Here is a 26,775-nt window from a genome sequence, read left to right on the forward strand (position 1 = left end):
GCCGCTCCAGCTCCTGCAGCCGCTCCAGTTCCAGCTCCTGCAGCTACTCCAGCTCCAGCTCCTGCAGCCGTTCCAGCTCCAGCTCCAGCTCCTGCAGCCGCTCCAGTTCCAGCTCCTGCAGCTACTCCAGCTCCAGCTCCTGCAGCCGCTCCAGCTCCAGCTCCAGCTCCTGCAGCCGCTCCAGTTCCAGCTCCTGCAGCTACTCCAGCTCCAGCTCCTGCAGCCGCTCCAGCTCCTGCAGCTACTCCAGCTCCAGCTCCTGCAGCCGTTCCAGTTCCAGCTCCTGCAGCCGCTCCAGCTCCTGCAGCCGCTCCAGCTCCAGCTCCTGCAGCTACTCCAGCTCCAGCTCCTGCAGCTGCTTCAGCTCCAGCTCCTGCAGCCGTTCCGGCTCCTGCAGCCGCTCCAGCTCCAGCTCCTGCAGCCGCTCCAGCTCCAGCCCCTGCAGCCGCTCCAGCTCCTGCAGCTGCCCCAGCTCCTGCAGCTGCCCCAGCTCGTGCAGCTGCTCCCACTCCTGCGGCTGGGTCAGAGAAACGAGCTGTAGCAGTGCAAGTTGACCCCGCAGAGGGTATTCCAAGCCCTGTGGCAGACCCTGTGTCTGGGTCAGAGAAACGAGCTGTAGCAGTGCAAGTTGACCCCGCAGAGGGTATCCCAACCCCTGTGGCAGACCCTGTGTCTGGGTCAGAGAAACGAGCTGTAGCAGTGCAAGTTGACCCCGCAGAGTGTATTCCAAGCCCTGTGGCAGACCCTGTGTCTGGGTCAGAGAAACGAGCTGTAGCAGTGCAAGTTGACCCCGCAGAGGGTATTCCAACCCCTGTGGCAGACCCTGTGGCTGGGTCAGAGAAACGAGCTGTAGCAGTGCAAGTTGCCCCTGTAGACAAGGTGAAAAAATGGTATAGAGGCTCAGGTCGTTTAAAACGCAGACAGTCTTCTGCTAAGTCTGGGCGAAGTGAAGACGAGGCTGGGCCATCAAAGGTGCAGGAGACTGAAGATGAGGATGAGGATGGCGAAAAATCAACAGTAACTACCCGGACTCCATACCAGCCATCAAAGGTGCAGGAGACTGAAGATGAGGATGAGGATGTCGGAAAATCAACAGTAATTACCCGGACTCTATACCAGCGTGAGCTACGAGATGTGCGAAAAGATTTTGGTCGCTGTATAGGCGAGCAGCTTGTCACCTGGCTGCTCCGGTGCTGGGACACGGGAGCCAATTATGTGGAATTGGAGGGCAAGGAAGCCAGGCGGCTGGGATCCCTTGCTAGGGACGCATGCATTGACAAAGCAATTGGAGATGGAGCACAATCTCGCAGCCTCTGGAGGCGTCTCCTGTCAGCTGTGAAGGAAAGGTATCTCTTCAAGGAAGAACTTGTATGTTTACCAAGCAAATGGACCACCATGGAGAAGGGAATTCAGTACCTGAGGGAATTGGCCGTACGGGAAGTAATTTATAAGGACCTAGATGACGCACAAACATCCACAGATCCAGATGCAGTCCAGTGTACACCACCCATGTGGCGGAAGTTTGTACGGAGTGCCCCATCATCATATGCCAGCTCATTGGCAATACTAGCCTGGAAAACGGAGGAGAATCCCACAGTGAATGAAGTGACTAAAATACTCCGGCAGTACGAAGGAAATCTCTCCTCTTCCCTAAAGGCCTGTGTCTCAGCTGTGGAGAAACTCTCTGAAGAGGTCCACCAACTTAAAGAGAATTTATCTTCCCCTCCACCTGAACGAACCAGTGTCCACCAGCTAAAAGAGAATGCTTTAGAGAAACTTTCTGAAAAGATCCACCAACTTGAAGAAAGATTATCTTCCCCTTCACCTGAACGAACCAGTGTCCACCAGCTAAAAGAGAATGCTTTGGAGAAACTTTCTGAAAAGATCCACCAACTTGAAGAAAGATTATCTTCCCCTTCACCTGAACGAACCAGTGTCCACCAGCTAAAAGAGAATGCTTTGGAGAAACTTTCTGAAAAGATCCACCAACTTGAAGAAAGACTATCTTCCCCTTCACCTGAACGAACTAGTGTCCACCAGCTAAAAGAGAATACCTTGGAGAAACTTTCTGAAGAGATCCACCAACTTAAAGAGAGTTTATTTTTCTCCCCACCTGTACAAACCAGTGTCTCAGCTATTAGGGGTAAACGTTCATCTATGCAAGGAAGACAATATGGTGGGCACACACACCGCGCCACCCTGTGGTTTTACCTACGTGACCATGGAGAGGACATGAGAAAATGGGATGGAAAATCTACTGCGACCCTAGAGGCACGGGTACGTGAATTGCAAAGGAAAACAATTGGGAAAAAGGAGTTCTCTGAAAGGTTTGCTGCTCCAACTTCCAGCAGGCAGTCCTTTAAACACAGAAATGAAGATTCTGACCAGGACTAGAGGGGCCCTGCCTCCAGCCAGGGGGAGGAAAGGGACAATCGAGTTTATTGGACTGTGTGGATTCGATGGCCTGGCACGTCAGACGCACAGAAGTATAAGGCTTTGGTAGACACCGGTGCACAATGTACTCTAATGCCATCAAGCTATAAAGGGCCAGAGCCCATCTGTATTTATGGTGTGACGGGGGGATCCCAGCAGTTAACTGTATTGGAGGCTGAAGTGAGTCTAACCGGTAATGAGTGGCAAAAGCACCGTATTGTGACTGGCCCAGATGCTCCGTGCATCCTTGGCATAGACTATCTTAGAAGAGGATATTTCAAGGACCCAAAAGGGTTCCGCTGGGCTTTTGGCATAGCTGCTTTGGAGACAGAGGACATTAAACAGTTGTCTACCTTGCCTGGTCTCTCAGAGGACCCTTCTGTTGTGGGGTTGCTGAGGGTTGAAGAACAGCAAGTGCCGATCGCTACCACAACTGTGCACCGGCGGCAATATCGCACCAACCGAGACTCCCTGAGTCCCATCCATAAGCTAATTCGTCAACTGGAGAGCCAAGGAGTGATCAGCAAGACTCATTCACCTTTTAATAGTCCCATATGGCCAGTGCGAAAGTCTAATGGTGAGTGGAGACTAACAGTGGACTATCGTGGCCTGAACGAAGTCACGCCACCACTGAGTGCTGCAGTGCCGGACATGCTAGAACTCCAGTATGAACTGGAATCAAAGGCAGCCAAGTGGTATGCCACAATTGATATCGCTAATGCATTTTTCTCCATCCCTCTAGCAGCACAGTGCAGGCCACAGTTTGCTTTCACTTGGAGGGGAGTCCAATATACTTGGAATCGGCTGCCCCAGGGGTGGAAACACAGCCCTACCATTTGCCATGGACTGATCCAGTCTGCGCTGGAGCAGGGGGAAGCTCCTGAACACCTGCAGTACATCGATGACATCATTGTGTGGGGTGACACTGCAGAAGAAGTTTTCGAGAAAGGGAAGAAAATAGTCCAAATCCTTCTGAAGGCCGGTTTTGCCATAAAACAGAATAAAGTTAAAGGACCTGCACGAGAGATCCAGTTTTTAGGAATAAAATGGCAAGATGGACGCCGTCAAATCCCAATGGATGTGATCAACAAAATAACAGCTATGTCTCCACCAACTAGCAAAAAAGAAACACAAACTTTCCTAGGTGTCGTGGGGTTTTGGAGAATGCATATTCCAAATTACAGTCTGATTGTAAACCCGCTCTACCAAGTAACCCGTAAGAAGAATGCTTTTGAATGGGGCCCTGAGCAACGACAAGCCTTTGAACAAATTAAGCAGGAAATAGTTCATGCAGTAGCCCTCGGGCCAGTCCGAACAGGACCAGATGTAAAGAATGTGCTCTACACCGCAGCCGGAGAGAATGGTCCCACCTGGAGCCTCTGGCAGAAAGAACCTGGGGAAACTCGAGGTCGACCCCTGGGGTTTTGGAGTCGGGGATACAGAGGATCTGAAGCCCGCTATACTCCAACTGAAAAGGAGATATTGGCAGCATATGAAGGAGTTCGATCTGCTTCGGAAGTGGTCGGTACTGAAGCGCAGCTCCTCCTGGCACCCCGACTGCCGGTACTAGGCTGGATGTTCAAAGGAAGGGTCCCCTCTACGCATCATGCAACTGATGCTACATGGAGCAAGTGGGTTGCACTGATTACTCAGCGGGCTCGAATAGGAAACCCCAGTCGCCCAGGAATCTTGGAGGTGATTATGGACTGGCCAGAAGGCAAATACTTTGGGATATCACCAGAGGAGGAGGTGGTTCGTGCTGAAGAAGCCCCCCTGTACAACAAGCTACCGGAAAATGAGAAGAAATATGCCTTGTTCACTGACGGGTCCTGTCGTATTGTGGGAAAGCATCGGAGATGGAAAGCTGCTGTATGGAGTCCTACACGACGAGTTGCAGAAGCTGCTGAGGGAGAAGGTGAATCGAGTCAGTTTGCAGAAGTAAAAGCCATTCAGCTGGCTTTAGATATTGCTGAACGAGAAAAGTGGCCAGTTCTCTATCTCTATACTGATTCATGGATGGTAGCAAATGCCCTGTGGGGGTGGTTACAGCAATGGAAGCAGAACAACTGGCAGCGCAGGGGCAAGCCCATCTGGGCTGCGGCATTGTGGCAAGATATTGCTGCCCGGGTAGAGAACCTGGTTGTAAAGGTACGCCATGTAGATGCTCATGTGCCCAAGAATCGGGCTACTGAAGAACACCAAAACAACCAGCAGGTGGATCAGGCTGCTAAGATTGAAGTGGCTCAGGTGGACCTGGACTGGCAACATAAAGGTGAATTATTTATAGCCCGATGGGCCCATGACACCTCAGGCCATCAAGGTAGAGATGCAACCTACAGATGGGCTCGTGATCGAGGGGTGGACCTGACCATGGACACTATAGCACAGGTTATTCATGACTGTGAAACATGTGCTGCAATCAAGCAAGCCAAACGGTCAAAACCTCTTTGGTATGGAGGACGATGGCTGAAATATAAATATGGAGAGGCCTGGCAGATTGATTACATCACACTCCCTCAAACCCGCAACGGCAAGCGCCACGTACTTACAATGGTGGAAGCAACCACCGGATGGCTGGAAACATATCCTGTGCCCCATGCCACCGCCCGGAACACTATCCTGGGCCTTGAAAAGCAAGTCTTATGGCGACATGGCACCCCAGAGAGAATTGAGTCAGACAACGGGACTCATTTCCGAAACAACCTTATAGACACTTGGGCCAAAGAACATGGTATTGAGTGGGTGTATCACATCCCCTATCATGCACCAGCCTCTGGAAAAGTTGAACGATACAATGGACTGTTGAAGACTACACTGAAAGCAATGGGTGCTGGGACATTCAAAAATTGGGATACACATTTGGCAAAGGCCACCTGGTTAGTCAATACCAGGGGATCTGCCAACCGAGCTGGACCTGCCCAATCAAACCTGTTACGCACTGTAGAAGGGGATAAAGTTCCTGTAGTGCACGTAAGAAACATGCTGGGTAAAACAGTCTGGGCTACTCCTGCCTCAGGAAAAGGCAAACCTATTCGTGGAATTGCTTTTGCTCAGGGACCTGGATGCACTTGGTGGGTAATGCAAAAGAATGGGGAGGTCCGGTGTGTACCTCAAGGGGATTTGATACTGGGTGAGAATAGCCCATGAGTTGAATTGTAGTATGTTAATTATTATATAATAATGTATGTCATCACTACCATGATTGCTATATATCATAGATGAAAATGGTGATTAATTAGAATGTATTGGACAGAGTGTAACCTGAGCATGACATAAATGGTATGGAATAAGGGGTGGATATCTGTCCTGGTTCCAGTTAGGACAGAGTTAAGTAGCTCATAGTAGCTGGTAGGGTGCTATGTTTTGGATTAGGATGAGAAGAGCGCTGATAACATGCTGATGTTTTAATTGTTGCAGAGCAGTGTTTACACCAGGCCAAGGACTTTTCGGCTTCTTGCTCTGTCCTGCCAGCGAGCAGGCTGGGGGTGCAGCAGGAGCTGGGAGGGGACAGACCCAGGACAGCTGACCCAAACTGGCCAAAGGGGTATTCCATACCATCTGACGTCATGCTAAACAATATATAGGGGTGGCTGGCCGGGGTGGGGGGGCCGGCTGCTCGGGAATAGGCTGGGCATCGGTCAGCGGGTGGTGAGCAATTGCATTGTGCATCACTTGTTTTCTTACACATTATTATTGTTAATACTATTACCATTATCACTATTATTATTATTATTGTTATTATTATTTTCCTGTCTTAATAAACCGTCTTTATCTCAACTCACAGGCTTCACTTTCCCGTTTCTCTCCCCCCATCCCAGAGAGGGAGGGGGGAGGGTGAGCGAACGGCTGTGTGGTGTTTAGCTGCCAGCCGGGTTAAACCACAACACCATCCCAGGATGTTCAATGGAGGGAAGATGAGATGAAGCTGTCAGTACTTTCCTCAAGACAACCAGAAAGGGTCATCAAGAAGGCACCTTTGAAAGTGATAAAACAGTTTCCCTGGGGGTAAGCTAGGTATTGACCAGATAGTGACCAGTGGCAGATAGAGCAGCTGTTGTGCTAAAATAGTTTTTATTTTCTCATTACTCATCTTATTTGAGTTCACACTGTCTCACTACTTTACATGTCCTCTCTCACTACTTCAAGTGTCCTATCTCTTCCCTTTGCACCAATATCCTCCCACTCTTTGTATCACATCAACTCTGAACTGGTAGGAGATGAGCACCTGAAAAGGGTGATTCATTCCTGCTACTTCTGACACCCACACTGGGGTGGGCTGAATGGATTTCTGGAGTAGTAGTCTGTGTCTCTGTGTGCTCCCATAAATGTCCCCTGTGTTGATTCCTCTCTTCTTGGTGCAAACACTGACCCAGCTGAAAGGCAGCAAATGATTCTGCTGCTTGCAACATTGCCTATAGCCTTGCCTACATAATAAGTAATTCTGGCCCAAATTTTCATATGGCCCAAAAATTCTGGCCCAAAAATCAGAATCTGCATCTTAAACACTTGGGATGCTTCAGGGGATGCACCACCCTTCTCTACACAAGGAAACCCAGATGTACAGACAGGGAAGGACTACGACTGCAGTGTATTATATGTCCTACTGGATTGTAGCTTCTGTTTTAGTTTAATTTGAAGGAAATCCATTCCATGCATTCCAGAACAATTCTATGATATGAACTGAAGCACATTAGGTAAGGATGTCTAGAAGATTTGCTTAGCTCTAAGTGGAGAAATTTCATTTCTGCTTTAAGAAAAGTAGAAGTTAATCAACCAGAGCTATCTCAGCTGGGTTTAGATGTACATTATCTCATCTACACACAGAGCAGGTGTTCAAAAACGCTTCAGGATGACAGAGTATCAAGACTTGATTCTTTCTTCTCTCATTCTGCTGTGAATTCATGGACTTGGGGGTGCTACTCCTTATCTCCACCTTCATTAAGGAAAGAAGAATTGGGACACTAGAGTATAAGCAACCGGAAAGTGAAACAGGAAACAGAGAGAGAAGCTTGCTTAAAATAATTTGAAAATGATTTATTGGACGCAACCTCTACCCTCAGTGATTTCTGGTGTTATTACTTTTCTATAGTACAACCAAGGAGGACAGTAACTTGCTGTGGGCTAAAGGTAAATTATGATCTATTGCAAAGGAGGGAGGGAAAAATATACTAAAAGAAGGTGTGTGAGGCACATGCAGCCTCCCCTGATGGTGTTCAGTGTGTTGGATCTTTCTGGAACAACCTGTTTCAAAGCCTGTTAGGTAAAAGGAGATGTCAAGAGTTAAAGCAAGCTTCATGAAGCAAAGAAGGGAGAGTGAAATGTCAGAAGTTTGCTGGGGCTGGGGCTTGTTGCACACAGTCTTGGTAATATGTCCAACAAGCAGGAGGGTATTTGGGAACCTGCAGTTGTAACCTTGCTAATGCCTTGCAGTGGTGGCTGATGTAGGGGGATCTTCTTTACCCTGCTGTCATTCCAACTCATGTATTCACACTGGTTGGTTTGTATTTAAAAGGACATGAAGTCCAACAGTTTTTGTGCTAGGTATTATCATTCCCTTCCTTGGAACCTCCAGATTTTGTTCTTCCTTACCCAGCTGCAACTGAGGCAGACTCCCTGAGAAACACCACCCATGGAGGAGGCTTTTTCCATGCAAGTCTTTGTGTTTTCAGCTCTGGAAGCAGGCTGAGGTACACTTCTAGGCATCTGCAGAATCCTGTTTCCACCATCACATAATCTGATGCTGACCCTATCACATGTCCAGTATCTACCATGCAAATCAAGTGGTAAAAAAGGACAATCAACATTTTTTTTTGTTTCATTTTTGTTTTGTTTTTTTTTGTTTTCCAGCTGTTTGAAAACAGCCTAGTTGCATGCTAGACCTTTTAGTCTTGTGTTTGATTTTGCATCTCCTTGTTTTCATTGCATGACCTGGTAAGCCAGTTAAGCCAAGATCTCAAAAAATGAGCCCTTGGTTTGGAGACAGTGTGAAAAGGACCTTGTGTTACTAGCTGAGCAATCTTCAGTAAGTCTTGAAAGTTCTTAAAAGTGATTATATTTGTCTTTCCTTATGTCATTGAAAAGCTACTAATAGAAGCATATATTTTTTTCTGAATGCAAGTTTCTTATAGGCCTAGATTCATTGCGTCTCATTTTGGATATTTGATTGGGGAATATGATAATTCAAAGTACTTTTTGTACTCAGAGAAGAATGATGATCCCTGCAGAGAGTGCTTTTCTCTGTTGGTAATAGAGGGTGCTTAAGGAGAAGGTGTTTCTCACACAGGTAAGTCAGTCTCGGGGAATGAAACCAAACCTCAGCTCCCACTACGTTTTGAGCAAACTCCTTTGTAGAATATTTTTCATCTCTTTGGGAGCAATAAAAACAAAAGATACGAAATGAAGATGTTGTTTGTTAAGTGCAACTTTTCTGATCCAAACAGATGTGCACAAATCACCTTTTGTAGCATCAATCCCTTCTCTCCTACACATTATCAAAGAGAAATGAATGACTATGAGATGATCCAAGTGAGGCAGTGTTTTCTAATCATGCAACCGCTCTTTTCTGCTCTTTTTTTGGTGTCAGTTGACTTTTTCTTTTTAACTTTTTTTTTTTTTTTTTCCTCCAGGCTGGATGCCCAAAGTAGCTTTCACACAGTTGAAATCATCAGCTCTTGCTAACGACACACGATTAGTACTCCAGGAACATGTTGACTGGCAACCTGGTGATGAAATCATTGTAGGAAGGACGGGCCTTGGAGATTTACAGCAGAAAGAAGAAATGGCCATTATTGAGTCTGTAAACAACACTGTGATCTACCTTAGATCACCCCTCAGGTATCCTTTCCAGGGCCCAGGGGATTTCTATAGCAGAGAGTGAAATCAGGAGAAAATTTGGTCTAGGTAGGTGAGGATTTGCAGTTTCCTGTGGGATATAATAGCTATATAAATCCTTTTAACAAAGGTGGTCAGAGATATTTCGGTTTCTCTCTCCCCCTAAAGCTAGTGGGCGTTCAATCCTGAATGCCTCTGACTGTGTTTAAATCCTGTATTATAACCATGAACTCAGAAACCTTTGAAGCAGAAAACACTGATGGCCAGTCCAGGCCTTAGCATGGGGTTGATTAATAATTTTCCTGTAAAGTTATTTTCCTGAGTAAGTGCATTTTTTTTCACAAAAAGTGTCTGATTCTGTTAAAAAATAATTAAAAAAAAAAAAAACCTTCCCTTCTTTACTGAATTGTTTAAGTTAATTAACAAAACATTCAAAGTGAATGACTTCAGTATGGAAATACTGCTTTGTGTTTCCACTGTACGTTAGCTTGGCTGTTTGTGCTCTCTTTGTTTTCTGTGCATGGAGACTTTAGCCAAACTATACTTCTTACATCATAACCAGTGCTGAAGCATCTTCTCTGCTTGGGAGGCAGCCTAACTCTGATACTCATGAAGGTCAATAGTAGAATTTTCAGCTAAAAATATGTGGGGCTTGATGAAGAAAATACTTGTGTTTGTCACCACAGTATGTTTTGGGAAGACGAAGGAAATTCAAATACTGAAATATTTTGGTGTAAGCATACATAATCTAAGGAGAATTTATGAGCATGATAGACAAGGTGAAAATAACATCAGCAAAGGAAAAATATATCTAGCCCATATACGTAGATGCATTAGATAAGCCACTGTCGGTTGTGAGAAGATGACTGATACCAGCTCTGAATTTGGATGGTTGGGTTCATATTTTAACTTAGGGTAAACATCATTCCTGCTCTCCGTCAGCTGCAGGTGCTTTTGTGCCTTCTTTATGTCTTTCCCTAGGTACTCCCACAACGTTGGAGAGGAAAGGGTGAATGGGCAGAGCCTGCCTTTGACTGCTGTGGTGGCACTGATTAGCAGAAGGGTTGTTATTCAAGGGAATGTCACCGGGGAGAGGAGGTCCCACCTCAGAGAGTGTGCAAAAGCAGGTGTTGCAAGAGGTGAGGAGGTCTTTTGTAACAGAAGCATACCGGGGAGTAAAATTGCTTTGTTAAAACCACATTGTGGTATCACTGTGCATTAGAAATATTTCTTAACAGGGTAACTTTGAGACTTACCAGTGCCAGGAAAGCAATTTTATCTTTCCAAACATTATTTGACATTGAAGTATGAAGTCTTGGGAGTTGAAGCGCATTTCATTGTAATATCTCAGATGTAATATTTTCACATTGTTGTTTCAAGCCATCTTGGGAAAGACCCCTTAGTTTTGCCTGAGCCTAAGGGTGTAGAAAAGAAAGTATCTTCTGAAAACATATTTCAGTGTACATAATATATTAAATTTTTAATTGTGTTTACTATTTAGTCACTTTAAGAAGAAGGAAAAACAAAGCAGCCTGATGCTTGTTGTACTTATTGGTATAAAATATTAAGACGTTGTTTAGTGCTTAGGGATACCAAAAACCAAAACCAGGTAATGGTTTCTTGTAGCATTTAGTAGCAGTGGTGAAACAATTGGTATCTCAATTCTCCTTTGGTTTTACCTTTGTGAAACACAATGAAGTTTGATGAATGGCTTCCTGATTTACACCAGCAGGTGAGGAAATGGAGTCAGACACAGCGATTATAATTTAAGGAGAGTTAGGTTATCTGGCAACCCAGGTGTAAGTCTTCCTTTAAAAACAAAATGCCTTGGGCATTCAGACTGTGACACAAGACTTCATTTGATATCCAGCAGCCAACTGCTTATATTACTCATGGATTTATGGTCCATTTTGTGTGGAACTCATAAATATAGTCTCTGAAATGTGCTAACTGTTTGAGCTGTTTGAGGTTTTTATTTGCATTAATGTATAGGAGGATTTCTCAGAGGAGTCACCAGAAGATGAGAAGGCAGTGATTTAAAATTCTTTTTTTTTTTGGTGGTTAATTTACTTTCTTTAAAAGAAAAACGAGTATTACTGACTGTAAGCAGACCCGAATTATATATTCAAGTCTGAATCCCCTTGTACCAAAATATCCTAAACACAGACCTATGAAAGGACACGATGAATGTCGATTCGTTCCCCAGCCCTATGGTTTCCTCTCCTTGTCTTCAGACTGTGGGAAGTAATGTTTCCTCACCCATCTACGGGGACAGTCAGGAGAGAGAGAGTTTTAAAGAAATTTCAAAATGTTCTCATTTCAGCTTAGTTCAGTATAGCCGTGCCCAATCCTCTTTTCAAGAACCTCACCCAAGGTAAATCAATGTCAAATACATCATCCCTGTACATAGGCCTATTTAAAATTGAACACAAGGAACTTTCCAAAGCATATAACTGCCACAGCTTCCTGCTGGTTTTAAGAGAAAAAATTAAATCTAAAAAGTCCACACTCAGTGAAGAAATTGTGAAAGTACTCCAGAGGAGTATCAAACGTGCTTGTCTTTGGGCACGTGTTTAAGGTTGCTGCTGGAGACAGGAATTCACTGAGTGGGTGTGGTGGGTCTCATGATGTGGCTTGAAGGCACGTCCCATGGTCACTGTGAGATGTAATGCTGATAGCTCCTACTGGTTTGTATTCCAGGTGGCTCCAGCTGTCTGTACAAGCGAAGTGAGAGGCAGCTGGGGTCCCGGGACCTGGGGGCCATCGTCATTGTGGAGGCCTTCCAGGGAGAGGCGAGTCAGCTGCGGGTTGAGGGTGTCCAATTCCGCCACATGGGCCAAACGTTTGGGGAGCACCACAGTGCCCTGACAGTTGTTGGCGATGCATGGATGGCAGGTGAGACAGCTGCTCTGGAGTCGGGTCCAAATGAGCTCACATTATCCACCTTTTCCTGCCCAAAGATGGGTCTGCACAGGATGACCCAAAACCAGACCCTATGTCTGAGAGCATTGTCGAAACGCTTCTTGAACTCTGGCAGCTCGATGCTGTGACCACTGCCCTGGGGAGCCTGTCCCAGTGCCCGACCACCCCTGGGTGCAGAACCTTTCCCTCACACCCAGCCTGACCCTCCCCTGTCCCAGCTCCATGCCGTTCCCTCGGGTCCTGTCGCTGTCCCCAGAGAGCAGAGCTCAGCGCCTGCCCCTCCGCTCCCCTTGTGAGGGAGCTGCAGGCCGCCATGAGGCCTCCCCTCCATCTCCTTTTCTCTAGTTGGTGTGCCACTTCTAGCTCTGGAATTGAAAGCCCTAATATACCATAATGGAGCCCAGAGCTGTCTCATGGATATTCGGTAACATAAGCCAAAATGTAATTATATGACCTGAAAGTTAAGGAACATACTTAGTTGTTTTGACTGGTAAGCACCAAATTCATCCCAGTGAAAGCAGCAATGAGGTCTCTGAAGATTGGTGGTGATGGGAGCAAGTTAAGTCAGCTCAAAGGTTTTAAGGGTTCTAGATTGCACTTTCCCTTTCAGTTAACCTACAACTTTGTCTTCCCTATGCCAGATTCATTACCTTGTGAGGATCTAGGCTTCCTGGTGGCCAAAGGCAGCCCTGGAGATGATCCTGGAGTACAGTGGGCAGGTCACCATGCCTGGCTAGACAAGATGTACAAGATACCTGATCTGTACTCATTGCCCTTCTGAGATGTTCCTCCTTTCCTTCAGGCCCAGCTCAGTCAATTCAGTCACCCAATTTCCTGAGCTCATAACATAGCTCACTCATAGGATACTGCTGTATCCTTTCACTTGGATTTCCTCCTCCCTCATAATAATGGATGCCTCAAATAACCGATTTCTACACTCAGGGCCTCTCTTACCTTCTGTGGCCATCTCAACAATGCCTGCCTGTTGGCAAAGACCTGCAAAGATGAGCAAGGGTGGGCAGCTGCAACTGGTCAGTCTTTTGGCAGCGAGAAGAATTAACTGCACAGCATCAAAGGATGAGGAGCTAATATAAAATTCTCCCAACCTTCAATCTGCAATGTGCTTTTTGCTCACAGCACTCTTTTCTTTCCAGACTCTTACATACGTGGCTGCTCTGTTTTGGACTCCTTTGGGCAAGGACTCCGTCTGGCCGGGATCTCAAACTTTACTGTGGACAGTAATGTCTTCTATAACATTTCAGGCCATGGGCTTCTACTGGGTAAGTGAAGCAGGAAAATATCTATCCTACATGTAACAGCAACATGTGCTGATGATCATTTGCATGAAAATGTCTTTGGAGAAAAGGATCCTTAACTGCACCCTGATGACTTTAATGACATCTTCCACATTTTCTGGTATAAGTGAATCTGGAATAAAGCTCTCAGTATTCCTCATGCAACTCCTAGCAGTTATTTCTGTTTGGCCATACATATACTCTCTGTTTCTTCAGGTCAGTCTCCACTTGGATCTTTTTTTTTTTTCTTTTTTTTTTTTCCCCTGCAGTGTACAAGTGGAAGAAAATTTGTTTTTAGGGAATTGATTTATCTCTCTGTAGAAGAGCACCATTATGCAATATTTAAGACCCCAGTTCAGTGAGGCATTTAAGAGCATACTTACCTTTAACTTCAGTCATTTGACATTGAAGATAATGGAGTGAAAGCATATGTTAAAAGTTAAGTAGAGGATTTAGCTCTTAAATAAATTGGAGCTTGGAGCAACAAAACTGTTAAACAACAAAATATTTCTCCTAACTAACCATCAGGAGACTGACTTGCAGCATCTTCTGCTGGGATCTGATGTTGCCTGAATACCTAAAGATAAAGCTTGATTTTTGTTTCCATTAGAGATAGGATAAAAAAATGACCAATTTTAAGATAAACAGAGATAAAAAAAAGAGCCTTCAGTTCGCCTCACACAGAGAGTCCCTATGCTAGGTTCTGTGTATAAACATAATAGGATGTGATAGATTACGATTTAAACAGAGGAGACCAATAAAAGAAGAGCGACTGTACACATCTTGCAGATGAAGAGAGCTGGCCCAGAGAGATGTGATGACTTGCCAAAGGTGAGACACAGAGTCCCTGTGGCTGTGGGGAAGCAGAACAAGATCTCCATCCTGTTGGGACACCTTGGCTCACTTGTGCTAGGACATGCTTCTGGCTTAAAGGAGTCTGGGCTGAGCTGAACATTTCCTTTGAAGTTTCAGCCTGAATACACCTTACCCCAAGATGTCTTTAATGGCTTCACTGTCAGCAGCTCCAGAGGGTCTGATGGATGAATTTATATATCATTTTGTTGCCTGTGAAGGAATATTTATTATATCTGGCTGTTTGCAGCTCCAGAATCCCTCAGTGATTTCATCTAAAACCCGTATTTTCAGGGGTTTTGCAATACAGTCATAAAAAGTCGCTCTGGGCTTAGAATTAATTGACATACCAGGTCTCAGCTTGGAAGCCAAGACCTTTTTTGCTACCTCACAAACCTATATGGCTGTCATAAGGACTGCTTTAGGACCCTGCTTATGCTCTGGTAGTGGCATTATTTGTAGTAAATATATCCTGGAAAGGAAATATTTCCTAAATGGATACTATTCCAAAAATGGAGAAAGGCTCAAAAGACTGGGAGGAAGGCTAAAAGTAATTACTCTCCTCTCCAAAACACGAGCTCATATGTTTTGCTGTGGTTTACATTTAGGGAAGTAATGACTGGGGAAGGGATCTGTATCTGGGATAGTACCGGAGCAGGTATAGTCGAAGATAATTTCTGTTTGATAAAACAAAACTAAATAGATTTTATTTGTTCCTGGTGTAGGCCAAACAGAGATGATTCAATTTGTATTCTGCTTTCACACCAACAGAGCAGGGGAACGTATGTTGCTGTGTCATTATTTGGAGTTGACCTGTGCATAGGTCTGTCCACTGTTTGTCAGTGGGTGGCACATTTCTTCATGGTGTAGTGTAAAAGGATATAGATACATATTTTTTTCCCTAATTCAATACTGTTCTGGAGCATCCCTTGACTCTGAGTTGTGTGATCAATTGAGTGATTAATTTTCCTTTCTCTCCTCATGTTTCACATTTAGGGATGGGGAACCTCCGCTTTTGTGCAGCGTTGTGACAGTTTTAGATTTTTTCTTATAAATAAGTGGGGCAGTGTATGGAGACACAGAAGATACAATTTTGCTTATGTACCCATAGGTGGAATCACTTAGAAACTCTCTTTTTTTTTTCTTTTTTTTTTCTTTTTTTCCCTCCCAGATGTAAAATGTACTTTATAATAGTCCCTTTATTCATTTCTCCATAATCCTGGGGCAAAGTATGTCTGCAGTTATATTCACATATAACACTTCATACAGGGTTTTCTGCATATTGAATTGTGGAATTGTGGTCTCTGTTGCCCTTTGCAGAATATGTATTGTACTATTTTTTGCCTGACTGTATTTGTTTGATTAGAGTGTAGGCTCTTTGTGGCTGAAACTATTTTTTATCCTATTTACAATGTTGGTCTAATCTTTGTCAGATCGTTGATACAAATCGTTGATACAGTTCACACCAATGTTGACAGTTGGACTAGATGATCTTTGAAGATCCCTTCCAACTGAACAATTCTCTTCTATCTTGGTTGCGGCCTTCTGACCTTTCTGAAGCACACAGCCTTCCCCTTCCCATGCTATGCATCGCTGTGATCAGCCATGGCAGTCTTTGACCATGTCACAGCCTTCTCTGTTAAACACAGATTTCGAAGTGCTTTTCAGACAGTGACCTACCCAAGGACAGTCACACAAATCTAATTCCCAGGTGCACCATGCCAGCAAAGCAGGCACTGAAAAACCCAGAAAGTTCTGTGATGTGCACAATAGAATGTGCCCAGCTATGTTTATATTTTTCCCTATTTCTTTATTTCTTTATTATTATTATTAATTAATTATTTGTTTGTTTATTTTTAAGGAGAAGGACTGGAAAAGGGGAACAGAATCAGAAACAACCTAGTGATTGGCCTTTCTGGAACAGAGGGTTTATCCAACATTGAGACTCTGTCACCAGCAGGGATCTATGTCAGGGCTCCTGCCAACCACATTGAGGTAAGAAGTTCAGGTATAAAACATAACATTTCTTTTCTATTCAAAGACATCAGAAAGATAACGAGCTTCATTTACCTGGGAGATGACATACACAACATTTGCTTCTTGGCTGAGCTGTCAGACACTGTGCTTGTGATGGGATAAAAAAAAATGTGCACATTACAAAATAGATAATATTCATTGGCAAATTTATAGTTACTGAAAATTGTGCTGCACTTGAATGCAGTACAATATTGCAGTGATATTCTTCTTCCTGGGATACTTGTAAAAACTATTTTTCTTTTTTTTTTTTCTTTAGTAATTACTCAGTTATGCCTAGACAAAATGGAAAATGAAAGTTTCAGCTAGTGAAGTTATCATGAAGTTATCATGAGCTCAGCTTCACTAGATTTTTTTCTTCTTCTGTCATTCTAAATTTTTTTGAAAATCTCAATTTTAATGGACTGATGATAAACACAATAAATATAAGCAATATCAAATGTACGTCCATCTGGATTTATAATAAGAGCTAATGCACAGTCTCAGATTTGCATTCCAGGGCGAGAAGGAGAATGCTTTCCCCTTCCCATGAAAATGACATTGATTTTAAAAGCAAGCGAGTTTCAGTGTTCTAAATAGTGACAAAATATTGAAAAATTATAAAGCTTAATGACTAACAACCCTGCCATCAAAAAGTTGAGCTCAGTGAACATATTTTTGTTCGCTAATTCTGAGATGCTTTCTTTTAGTTCATACATAGATTTTTGTTCTTATTCAAATCACTTACATCTCAGAATAGTCACTTTTAAGTGTTTCATGAAACAAACAAACAAACAAACAAACAAACAAAAAACCTACATGTCTTTCAGTGATGTCAAACCACTTTTCCTTCTCAACTATTTTAAGCCTGGAATTTCATTGTAACTGACCTTTCTTACCACAGTTTCAGTTGTGACAAATGCACATTTTCATTAAAAAAAATAATTCTGACCTGTTCTATTGCTAACCCACAGAAACCAAAGCAATTACTAAGTGTCCGTGAAGACCCAACTGCCCCCTGGGCTTCTGTTTCAGGAGGAAAGAATTGCACCTAAATTTGAAGGTGAAAAAGAGAACAACACATTTCCTATGGTAGTCTGAAGCCAATAGTACTTAGGAAGAAGGAGAGGACTTTCCTGCACTTCCCTCAAGGGTGTATTTATCATTTTTAAGACTATCAAATATGGTTAAAAGTACAACAACGAGGCAGAATCACATGAATTTCAGCTCCATTAAACACAGTTTTGTACTATCATGCACTGACTTACCCTGGAGCTGTCTGCTGGATTGCCAGTGGCTCAGCTTTTGCGAAGGGTTGCTGCAATTATCTCTATGGGTACGTGGGAACTGTGGTGGGTTTTCAGAACATTTGCAGAGCTCTCTTAGTTCATGTGTCTTCGTAGATATGCCGAAAGCTGCATCTGTGGCTGTGCAGCCAAACATCAGGGTTAAGCCTGCTCTCCAAAGCTGTTTTACTCAAGGCAGAATAGCAGATGGCCCTTGAAGGGTTGCTGATATACCTCAGCGTCGGCAGTTTCTTGGAGTGGGCTATCTGAGGCATTGCAGCAGCGAGAGTGTTGGCTTTAAGGAAAATATAAAGAAGTTACCCAGCTAAAAATTGTTATTAGGAGTACTTACTGTTCGACAGTAAGTATTGTGTTCAGTAGAAGACATGGAAGGACGTGGATATTAAGAGAAAAGGCTACATCTTTTTCCTATCAAACCCCCTGTGACCTGTGGACTTTTTCTTAGTATGATAATAATCAGTAAATCAGGGGATGCTGGTACAGCACTAGGACCATAGGGCTACACAGTTAGGCACCATTTATCTGGTAAAACAACTCGCTAACTACTGCATAATGTCAGTAAGTTAATTCATCTGTCCACTGCCTGGCTTCCAAGCCATGACATAGAATAAAAATTTGCCCTCTAGATTCCATTGTTAGGGTTTTTTTTTATTTGGTTGACTGGCTGTTTGTTTGTTTGTTTTCTCTAGATTTTCATCTTTCAATCACTGGTTTTAAGTTTACAGGCTGCAGTTTTTAAAGCAAAGATTACAGCTAAGGTAGACAGAGAGCTCTAAGGCCAGACCGTGTTACAGTTTCTGCACTTGATGGGTTAAGCTTTTCACAGTGAGTCCTGCAACAAGATTTTCATATCTGCTCAATTTACTTGGGAGCCTAAATTTGCATCGGTGACTGAAGAGCTTAAATTTCCTTGAAAATCGGTGGTCTCCTAAACGGTGTTGAAATTGGGACACAGCAGTCACTCAAACCTGAGCCTAAAAAGACATTCAGAGACCCAATTCCCACAGGTTTCCATTTGAATTAAGCTCTTAAGTGCATTTGTGAATCAAGCTGTTAGATAAAATTTTATACAGTATAAGTGCAAAACGGTCATGACAAAGTTAGCATTTTTTTTTTTTAATAAAGTATGGAAGCCCTGGTTTAGTGACATAAGACAATTTCATTAGCAGGCTGGTTTCTTGTCTGGTATCAGCAAGTGGAACAGAAGATGCCTCTCTTTGCTACTGGCTGTTTTGTCACTGAAGTGAACGCCATGTGTCCCTGGTTCTATTCCTGTGTGCAGGCAAAAAAAAACCAAACAAACCAAACCAAACAACAACAAAAACACTAGAAAAATCAACAACTTATCTCAGTTTTCTTAGGCCCAGGATGTCCTTGGCTTTTTTGTAGTAACTTCCTATTCGTAAACATTCAATGTCCTTAAATCCCAGCACCAGCATGCACTGCTTGTGCATAACAACACACAAATTGGGTTTTAAGAAATTCAGCCAGCAGGCTTTCTTTCCTTTCTTGCAATGCTGTTTTGAAGACTGGGCAACAGCTTTAACAAGAATGAGCAGGGCGGAGATCAACCCATGCTTCCACGTCAGAGGAGTGGCTGGTGGTCATGCTGTTGATAAGTGATTTTGTTCCCCAGCACCACCCAACCCAGCCATTCTCCACAATACCAAAGAGGTGAGGCTGCATCTGTTTGGCATTGATTGTTTCCCACCATTTCATTCCTACTGAGATTTTTTCTAAAACCTTTTGCAAATTGTGTACGTGTTGAAGTGAGCCCATTGGGGATACTCCTTGCATCCTACCAGGCTCTGAAACTGGGGGAACAGTGCTGGACATACTCTTCAGAGCTTTAATGTCATCCATAAGGTCAACACTTTGAGCCCCAATCATTTAAAAGAAATTCATGAAATATTTACATTTGCGGGGTTGTACTGTTAAGAGTCACTTTAAACGTCAGCCACTTATTTTACTGACTTGCGATGCATACCTCCAGGTATTTGGCATGCTTGAGGAGGTAATTTCTCTCTGGAATTTTGGTTGCACGGACATTCATAATATACTGACTTCCACAAAGAATTGATTTCCACACAAAATTCCCTCCTTGCCTAAAACCCCTGCCCTCCAGCCACTAGCTGGCTGAATAAATATGCAGTTTTTCCTTATGAATCATCTGCAGAATGCATGATTGGAGTCACAAGTAAAAGATCCTGGAAATAATGTGACAGGACTGCACAAGCATTTTGTTAAAGGAAAAGGTTCTCTGGCTGCACTTTTGGAAAAAGCAGCAGCTTTACCAGGGGATGGAGAGAGCAGTGCTTTGGTTATTGATATATCTTCGTTGCTTGACAGATGTCAGAGATCACGACTGTAGGGAACACACTTGGAAGGGTCAGGAGAAAGTAATTGGAATATGGAGGCTTTCACCTCCGGGTCACCAGGTTCAGCTTTGATTTGGACCATCAGGGACCAAAAAGCCATTAGTGTTTTAACACTGTCCGGTGACCTAGGAATGGTAGTCGCTGGGTCAGTCCCAATCTTAGAGAGCAAGCTCTTCTTATACCTGCAAGAAAGCTCATCTTAGACTCCCTCTAGAGAACTAGGTACCTCCAGAGAGCAATTAATCTTATCTAAGGCTAGACAGGATGAATTGCCCCCTGGACATGCCTACACCTTACTTTTTTTCCTGGAAAGGGAGCCTAAGTTTAGCAGCCTGGACTTCAGCATCAAAATTTTACACATCTAAGACAGTTGAGGGGGATCATGCCCAGATGTGCACATGAAAGCATCCCTGTATAGACAACATCCCAAAACAAGTCAGTTTGGCTACTGTCCAAAATAAGCAGGTAAGAGCAGGCTTTTGCCCTGGAGAAGAACATCTCCTAACCCATCGTACAACCTCCTGCACAACCCACTTGCTACAGACTCTGCAAGAACTAAACTCCTAATTATAAGGCTTATGTTCACTTCCTTTTTTTTTGCAAAGAAAGCAACTCCAGAATTTCTTCATTAAGAGATATTAATTGGCAATGACTTAATCTCCCTATGGTTAGTCGCTTAACCTGTAAAAAAGAATCAAACCCAAGCGTTTTATCACAGATCTGAATAAGTCTAATTGTTCAGACACTGACACAGCATGAAGATGTATTTCTTTGCTTTGTCTTGACTTTTCAGGGTGTCACTTTTTCAATGCCAATGTTGTTTCTTTTTGCTGTATTGACTTTGGGGAGACATGAGAAACATGCAGACTGAGAAGTAAATCAGGAAAAAGTATAGTTTGCCATCAATACCATTTTGCTGTCAGGAGTTCCTATTGCTAGGCCAGCCCTTGCTGTCTGGTTTGAGAGTAGGTTTTTGTGAGCCTAGCCCAAGGACAGAGCAAGAACAGGATGAGAGCATGGATACAGAAACAATGTACCAGCTTCTGTCAGCCAGACTTACCAGAGCTTGCCTTTTTTTTGTTTGTTCGTTTGTTTTCATGAAACTTATTTTAATTTTCAGAAATGTGTGGTAATCTTTTTCACAACTGTATACATTTCTCTGCAGGGTAACACCGTGTGTGCTGCTGGGTATGGGTATTTATTTCATCTCTCCCCTGAGGGACCATCCAAAATGCCTCTCCTGTCCTTCAGTGAGAACGTCGCCCATTCCTGCACAAGGTACTTGGGGATCTTTGGTTAAAGAGACTTCTGTGCATGGTACCACTAATTATAACTGCAGTGGAGAGCAGAAAAGTCTTCTTCCCTCTTTTCAGGATTTTTTCTTCAGTTTTGCACCGTTTTAAGGGCTTTCTTTCTTGTAAAGCAGAGTTCTCAACAATAGAGCAAAGTCAGCGATGTGGTTGGGGCTATTTTTCAGGGTCTGATTGCAAGTTGTTTCCTTAGTAGTTTCTATACAGTCCTTTCGTCTTCTTTAACAAGCCCAATTTGTTAACTTGCTGAGTTCTCCTGTGCTGTTAACAAGCACCTCCACTTTACCCCCTTGTTTAAATGATCCTGATATAGTTTATAGCACCACATTTAACACATTTCCTCCTCAACCATTTAACAGCAAAGCACTGAAGCATGTACTCATGTGTTGGATATAAAGCTCAATTTAAGTATGCCAGACATTTTGAGCAGAAGAGGATGGCATGCAAGAGAACAGATGCACAATTTCTTTCTTGATCCTCTCCTTTAACATGTGTTACAGGCCAACATTAGAGATATGACACTGGTTTACATGACCTGGAGTGGCATTTCTTACCTCCAGATGCTTTATAGAATAACAGCATGAATAATCAATGTTAAGAGTTTAGCCTCTGATTAAGTAGGTTGAAATGGAGAATAAGCATTTTGCAGGCCAACAGGCTGAAAGGTGCTGTATGTCTGCCTGACATTACAAGTAACGCCAGTTCTTGTAGTACCCAGCAACAGCTGTTCACTACAGCTTTTGCCTGTGCTTCCCTAAAACAAACCATGGTAAAAAATGGCATTGTGCCGGTCAGTGGATGGATTCAATCTGGCTAATACTCTGGATTTAAAATCTCTGAGAAGATCAAATGAAGGACTGCAGTCAGGAGCACATAGTTTTAGAGTGTACTAAAGTTGTTTGAATCCAAGATTGAGAAGGGACTAATCCATCCAGGTTCACTTAGGACTCATCTGAAGCCAACACTGGTTTAAAGCTCGTGAACATGATGGGGATGTGCTGTAGCAAGTGCCTGTCAGGGGTACAGCATGCTGGTTGTTAGCCCTGATGTGCCGCCTTCTGAAAATACTTGAAAAGAAATTTCAAGTAAACTCTCCTACATTATTAGATGCCTGAAATAAATACTGCTATCCTTGAGCTTTTAGTCTTTGAATAAAGGATAAAGTCTTGTGCAGAGAACTGTCATAAGATCTTAGATATCAAATGATGAATAGGAAAATATGGCCATGAATATATGCACTGTAAAGAAAAAGTATCCTTTGCTTTCTTTCCTACACAGGCATGGATTGCTCGTATACCCAGAATATTTGCCAGACAGCCCAAATGGCCCTGTTCAGTTCAACAGCTTCACAGCTTGGAGCAGCCAAGGTGGAGCCCAGGTATATTTGTCTTGACTGCCTTCCATGGTGCTCAGGAAATATTATTTGGTCTCTAGATGTGTACTATATCTATAATGACTTCCAGGCTGCAAATAGGCCACAATTGCTGTAAAACCTCTCATGGCTGTATCTCCGTGCCCCTCAGCTGGAGGTTTTGGTGATGAAGCCAGAAACACAATTCAGTGCAGAAGCAATCTGCTTCAGTGCAGAACAAAAATTATCATCGTGGGTAGCTGAAGTGGACTCTCTAACCATCTAATGTATGTATGTCTGTCACTATAATACAGACAAAACAATCCTCCCAGTGGATCTGAAATATTTGTAAAGATTGCAGTTGGTGAAGGATCTGCTGCCTTCATAGGGTTAATGGTTTGCATGGAAATTTTTCCATCCTTGTTAAAAATGTGCACTTTTTTGTTTGAATTTGTCTAGCTTCACTTTCCAGTTATTGTAGCTCACTATGACTTGATCTGATAAAAACAAACAAACAAAAAAAAAACCAACAAAACAAAAGTAACCCCTACCAAAAAAAAACCCACAACTTTATTATATGACATTTTATTTTCATACTGGTACTCAGAGTCTGTGACCCTTTTAAGCCCCTGTTTGATAAACTGAAGAGATTGTAGGTGTTTCTCTGTAAGGCATTTTTTCTAGTCTAACCCATCGTATGGCACTTCTTTTGAAGATGTTCAATTTTTAAGTGCGTTAAAGTGGCGTATTCTCTCTGGAAAAGGTTACTTGTATGAAAAGAAATAAAACAAAAGGATACAGTTTTGCAATGTTTTTGTGATTTTCTCCACCTAACTTGTAATTTTTTTTGTACAGTACTGTCCCAGCATACGTTAATGACCAAGTTTATTTTGCTTCTTTCCCTAAGCTTGCTCTAGGAACAGTCTCCTAGCTGTTAGGTGACTGCAAGCAGTACCTCTGGTTAGTTTCAAGGCATCTTTCTGCTATAAATCTTAATGTTACGCTATTACTCTTTCAAGTAATCAAAATCATGATATTTACAGAATCACAGAATCACAGAATCGTCTAGGTTGGAAGAGACCTCCAAGATCACCTAGTCCAACCTCTGACCTAACACTAACAAGTCCTACACTAAACCATATCACTAAGGGCTACATCTAAACATCTCTTAAAGACCTCCAGGGATGGTGACTCAACCACTTCCCTGGGCAGCCCGTTCCAATGCCTAATAACCTTTTCAGTAAAGAAGTTCTTCCTAACATCCAACCTAAACCTCCCCTGGCGCAACTTTAGCCCATTCCCCCTCGTCCTGTCACCATGCACGTGGGAGAATAGGCCAACCCCTACCTCGCTACAGCCTCCTTTAAGGTACCTATAGAGAGTGATGAGGTCGCCCCTGAGCCTCCTCTTCTCCAGGCTGAACAACCCCAGCTCCCTCAGCCGCTCTTCATAAGACTTGTTCTCCAGACCCCTCACCAGCTTCGTTGCCCTTCTCTGGACTCGCTCGAGCACCTCCATGTCCTTCCTGTAGCGAGGGGCCCAAAACTGAACACAGTACTCGAGGTGCGGCCTCACCAGAGCCGAGTACAGGGGAACAATTTAGAGCAGTTTTACCCTGTTTGTTACCAATTTTCTAATTTTATTTTATACTGTTCTTTTATATTTTAACATGAAAACAAATCGGAAGAATGTAAGTTTTTATATTATTAATTGAAAGCTAAAAAAGAAATTAAGGGGAGATTCTCAAATAATAAATATAAATTCAGTTGTTTTGCACTCTCACCCTCTCTATTACATTATAAGAAAAGCACAGTTATAAACAACAGTCTTTTAAAATTATGGGTTTATTTGGTATTGGTATATTCCTTTATTATGTTTTTATATAGATTTTCAGGAGCAGCAACCTCATACTCCAGAGTTTCCAGATTTATGCTTGCACAGACTTCGGCATTGACATTGTTGAAAGCCTGGGAAACACATCTGTAGCTAATAGTCTTTTAATTGGACACATTGGGCAAAAGGTAAGCACTGCAGGAACTAGCTCAGTGTCTCCTGAGTTGCACAACAACCCTTCAAACGGAAATTTAGGGAAACAAATAAGCAACCATGCTCCATGGCAATTTAGGTAAAGTTTGGCTTTTAAATCCACACGTAGGGAGAAAAAAGAAACAGCTTCAGGATGAGTTTTGGGCACTGATCTATTCGCTTAGTCCTCTAGCTGTCTTCTACTGCTTGGAAAAATGATGCCTGCAGCAGCAGCACCTGCGAGGGACACTGATTTGGTGATGAAGCAGACAAACTTGCAGCATCAGTGCCTGCTGGAACCAGGGATTTTGTTACTTCTGCTGGCAGCAGCAGAAGAGAAATAGCATTTGATCAGCTGGATCCTGCATCATTTTTCAGGCATTCCATTCATTACCAGCTGATGGTACAGAGCTGAATAAACATCAGCTGTTGAGAAACTGGAGGTTGCATTCTGCAGAAAAAATCAGCATTTTTTTTCCAAGCAATTTTTCATCTTGGTATGAAAGTTTCAAAGACTTTTTAAACAAACTTGAAACAAGGTCTTTGATTTTTCTATTTGGATTTTGAAACATTGAAAGATTTTATATTATAATGTATATTCATATATTTTTGAATATAAAATGACATTTAAAAGTCAAAACAAAATCATACTTTGGTTCAATTATGAGCTGGAGGATTGTAGTAAGATAAGTATTAAGTTTTTTTCCCTGTCTATGCTTTTTCTCAGAAACTATTTTTTTAAGAGAAATCACAATTTTTGTTTAAACAAGGTTTTCCTTGCTTATAATTCCTATAAATCTTTTTCAGTAACATGCACGCACCATTTAACCATATACAACTGAGTTTAGTTTACTGATTTGAGAATGGAGAATGACGAGGGCAATGATAGGTTTGATTTCTTTTCTAGTTATCAATCTGGTTTCCTCTGCTCTCTCATACCATCATTGGTTCACCTGGAACACATAGGGCTGCTTATTTACTTGAGAATGAAAAATGCCACCAAAAAGTAACATTTTTATTTATGCAATAAATGCGATCTTCTCTTATTTCTTTAGGCAGCTGAACAAAGTCCTTTGGGTGCTACGAGGTTGTTAACAGATTAATAACATAGATTAATAACATAGATGATGAAGAAATTTTAGTTACAGCTGGCCACAGATGCTTGTTTGCAATTTTGAGGTCCCATTTTCCGTGCTTGGGTTTCTGTTGCTGTTTATAAAATTAATTTTCTCTCTGACCAGCAGAAAGAGAGTTTTAAATGAGTTTTCCTCAGAAGCTTACAGAAAGAAATCTCTGCAGCGGGCCTATTGAAAGTATCTTGTCCTACAGGGCCTCCCTGAAAGCCTCTCCTGTCCTACAGGGGCCCAATGACACAATGACTTTCTCTCAAACACAAATGTCTGTGTGTTTTTGCTGTGCAGGATACATGGAAGGACTCTGATGCTGTACTTGTTAAGAGATTTGGAGGCACTCAGCTGTGCCTTGTTTCTTGCTGCACCCCAGGGGGGTGATTATCTTTGATTATCTCTTGATAAGAGCCTCCTTGTCATAATTTACATCTTAATTTATGTAATTCTCCCTTTAATAATGATGTCTCTTTAATATCAATTAAAACTTTGTGACATTAATTTAATGGGAACATTGGATATTTCTCTCTGCTAGCCCTTCCAGTTTTTCAAAGAGGTGCTTTAAGCCAAGATTGTTTTCCGGAAATATCAGGACATATCAAAATTGGAGCTTTGATCAATTAATACATTAGTGGCAGAGTCGGATCCAGGGCCTGTAAAAGGCAAGGGAAAAACTTCACTTAGCTTCCAAGATATTCAGTCAGCCCCTCCCTGGCTTTCATAAAGCAACTTAATGCCTCTGTGGAGCCATTTGAGGAAAACCATCTCTTCCTGAAAAAGTAGAAGGTCTGAGATAGGTGACACAATCTAGGGGAGGAATTACCATCTCACACTCTTCTTCTACTTACTGATCGTTAAAAGTGATAGAAATGGGGCAGGGGTGGAAGAATAGGCAAGTATAAGCAAAAGAAAAAAGAGCATAGAGTTCTGA

General features: G+C 42.8%; 1 protein-coding gene across 6 annotated transcripts in view; it reads left to right on the top strand.

Moving 5' to 3' along the window:
- Positions 1 to 26,775, top strand: part of PKHD1 (PKHD1 ciliary IPT domain containing fibrocystin/polyductin) — a 266,267-nt gene that overhangs the window by 111,979 nt on the left and 127,513 nt on the right. For all 6 annotated transcript variants that reach the window (XM_083828669.1, XM_083828668.1, XM_083828667.1 and 3 more), the window contains 8 exons: positions 9,060 to 9,267; positions 10,246 to 10,403; positions 11,965 to 12,159; positions 13,341 to 13,466; positions 16,195 to 16,328; positions 21,197 to 21,309; positions 22,620 to 22,719; positions 24,579 to 24,713. In XM_083828669.1, coding sequence (XP_083684795.1) covers positions 9,060 to 9,267; positions 10,246 to 10,403; positions 11,965 to 12,159; positions 13,341 to 13,466; positions 16,195 to 16,328; positions 21,197 to 21,309; positions 22,620 to 22,719; positions 24,579 to 24,713 — 1,169 coding nt within the window. The remainder of the gene's footprint in view (positions 1 to 9,059; positions 9,268 to 10,245; positions 10,404 to 11,964; positions 12,160 to 13,340; positions 13,467 to 16,194; positions 16,329 to 21,196; positions 21,310 to 22,619; positions 22,720 to 24,578; positions 24,714 to 26,775) is intronic.

This window comes from Anser anser (assembly GCF_964211835.1).
Source record: "Anser anser genome assembly, chromosome: 3".
Lineage (NCBI taxonomy): Eukaryota > Metazoa > Chordata > Aves > Anseriformes > Anatidae > Anser > Anser anser.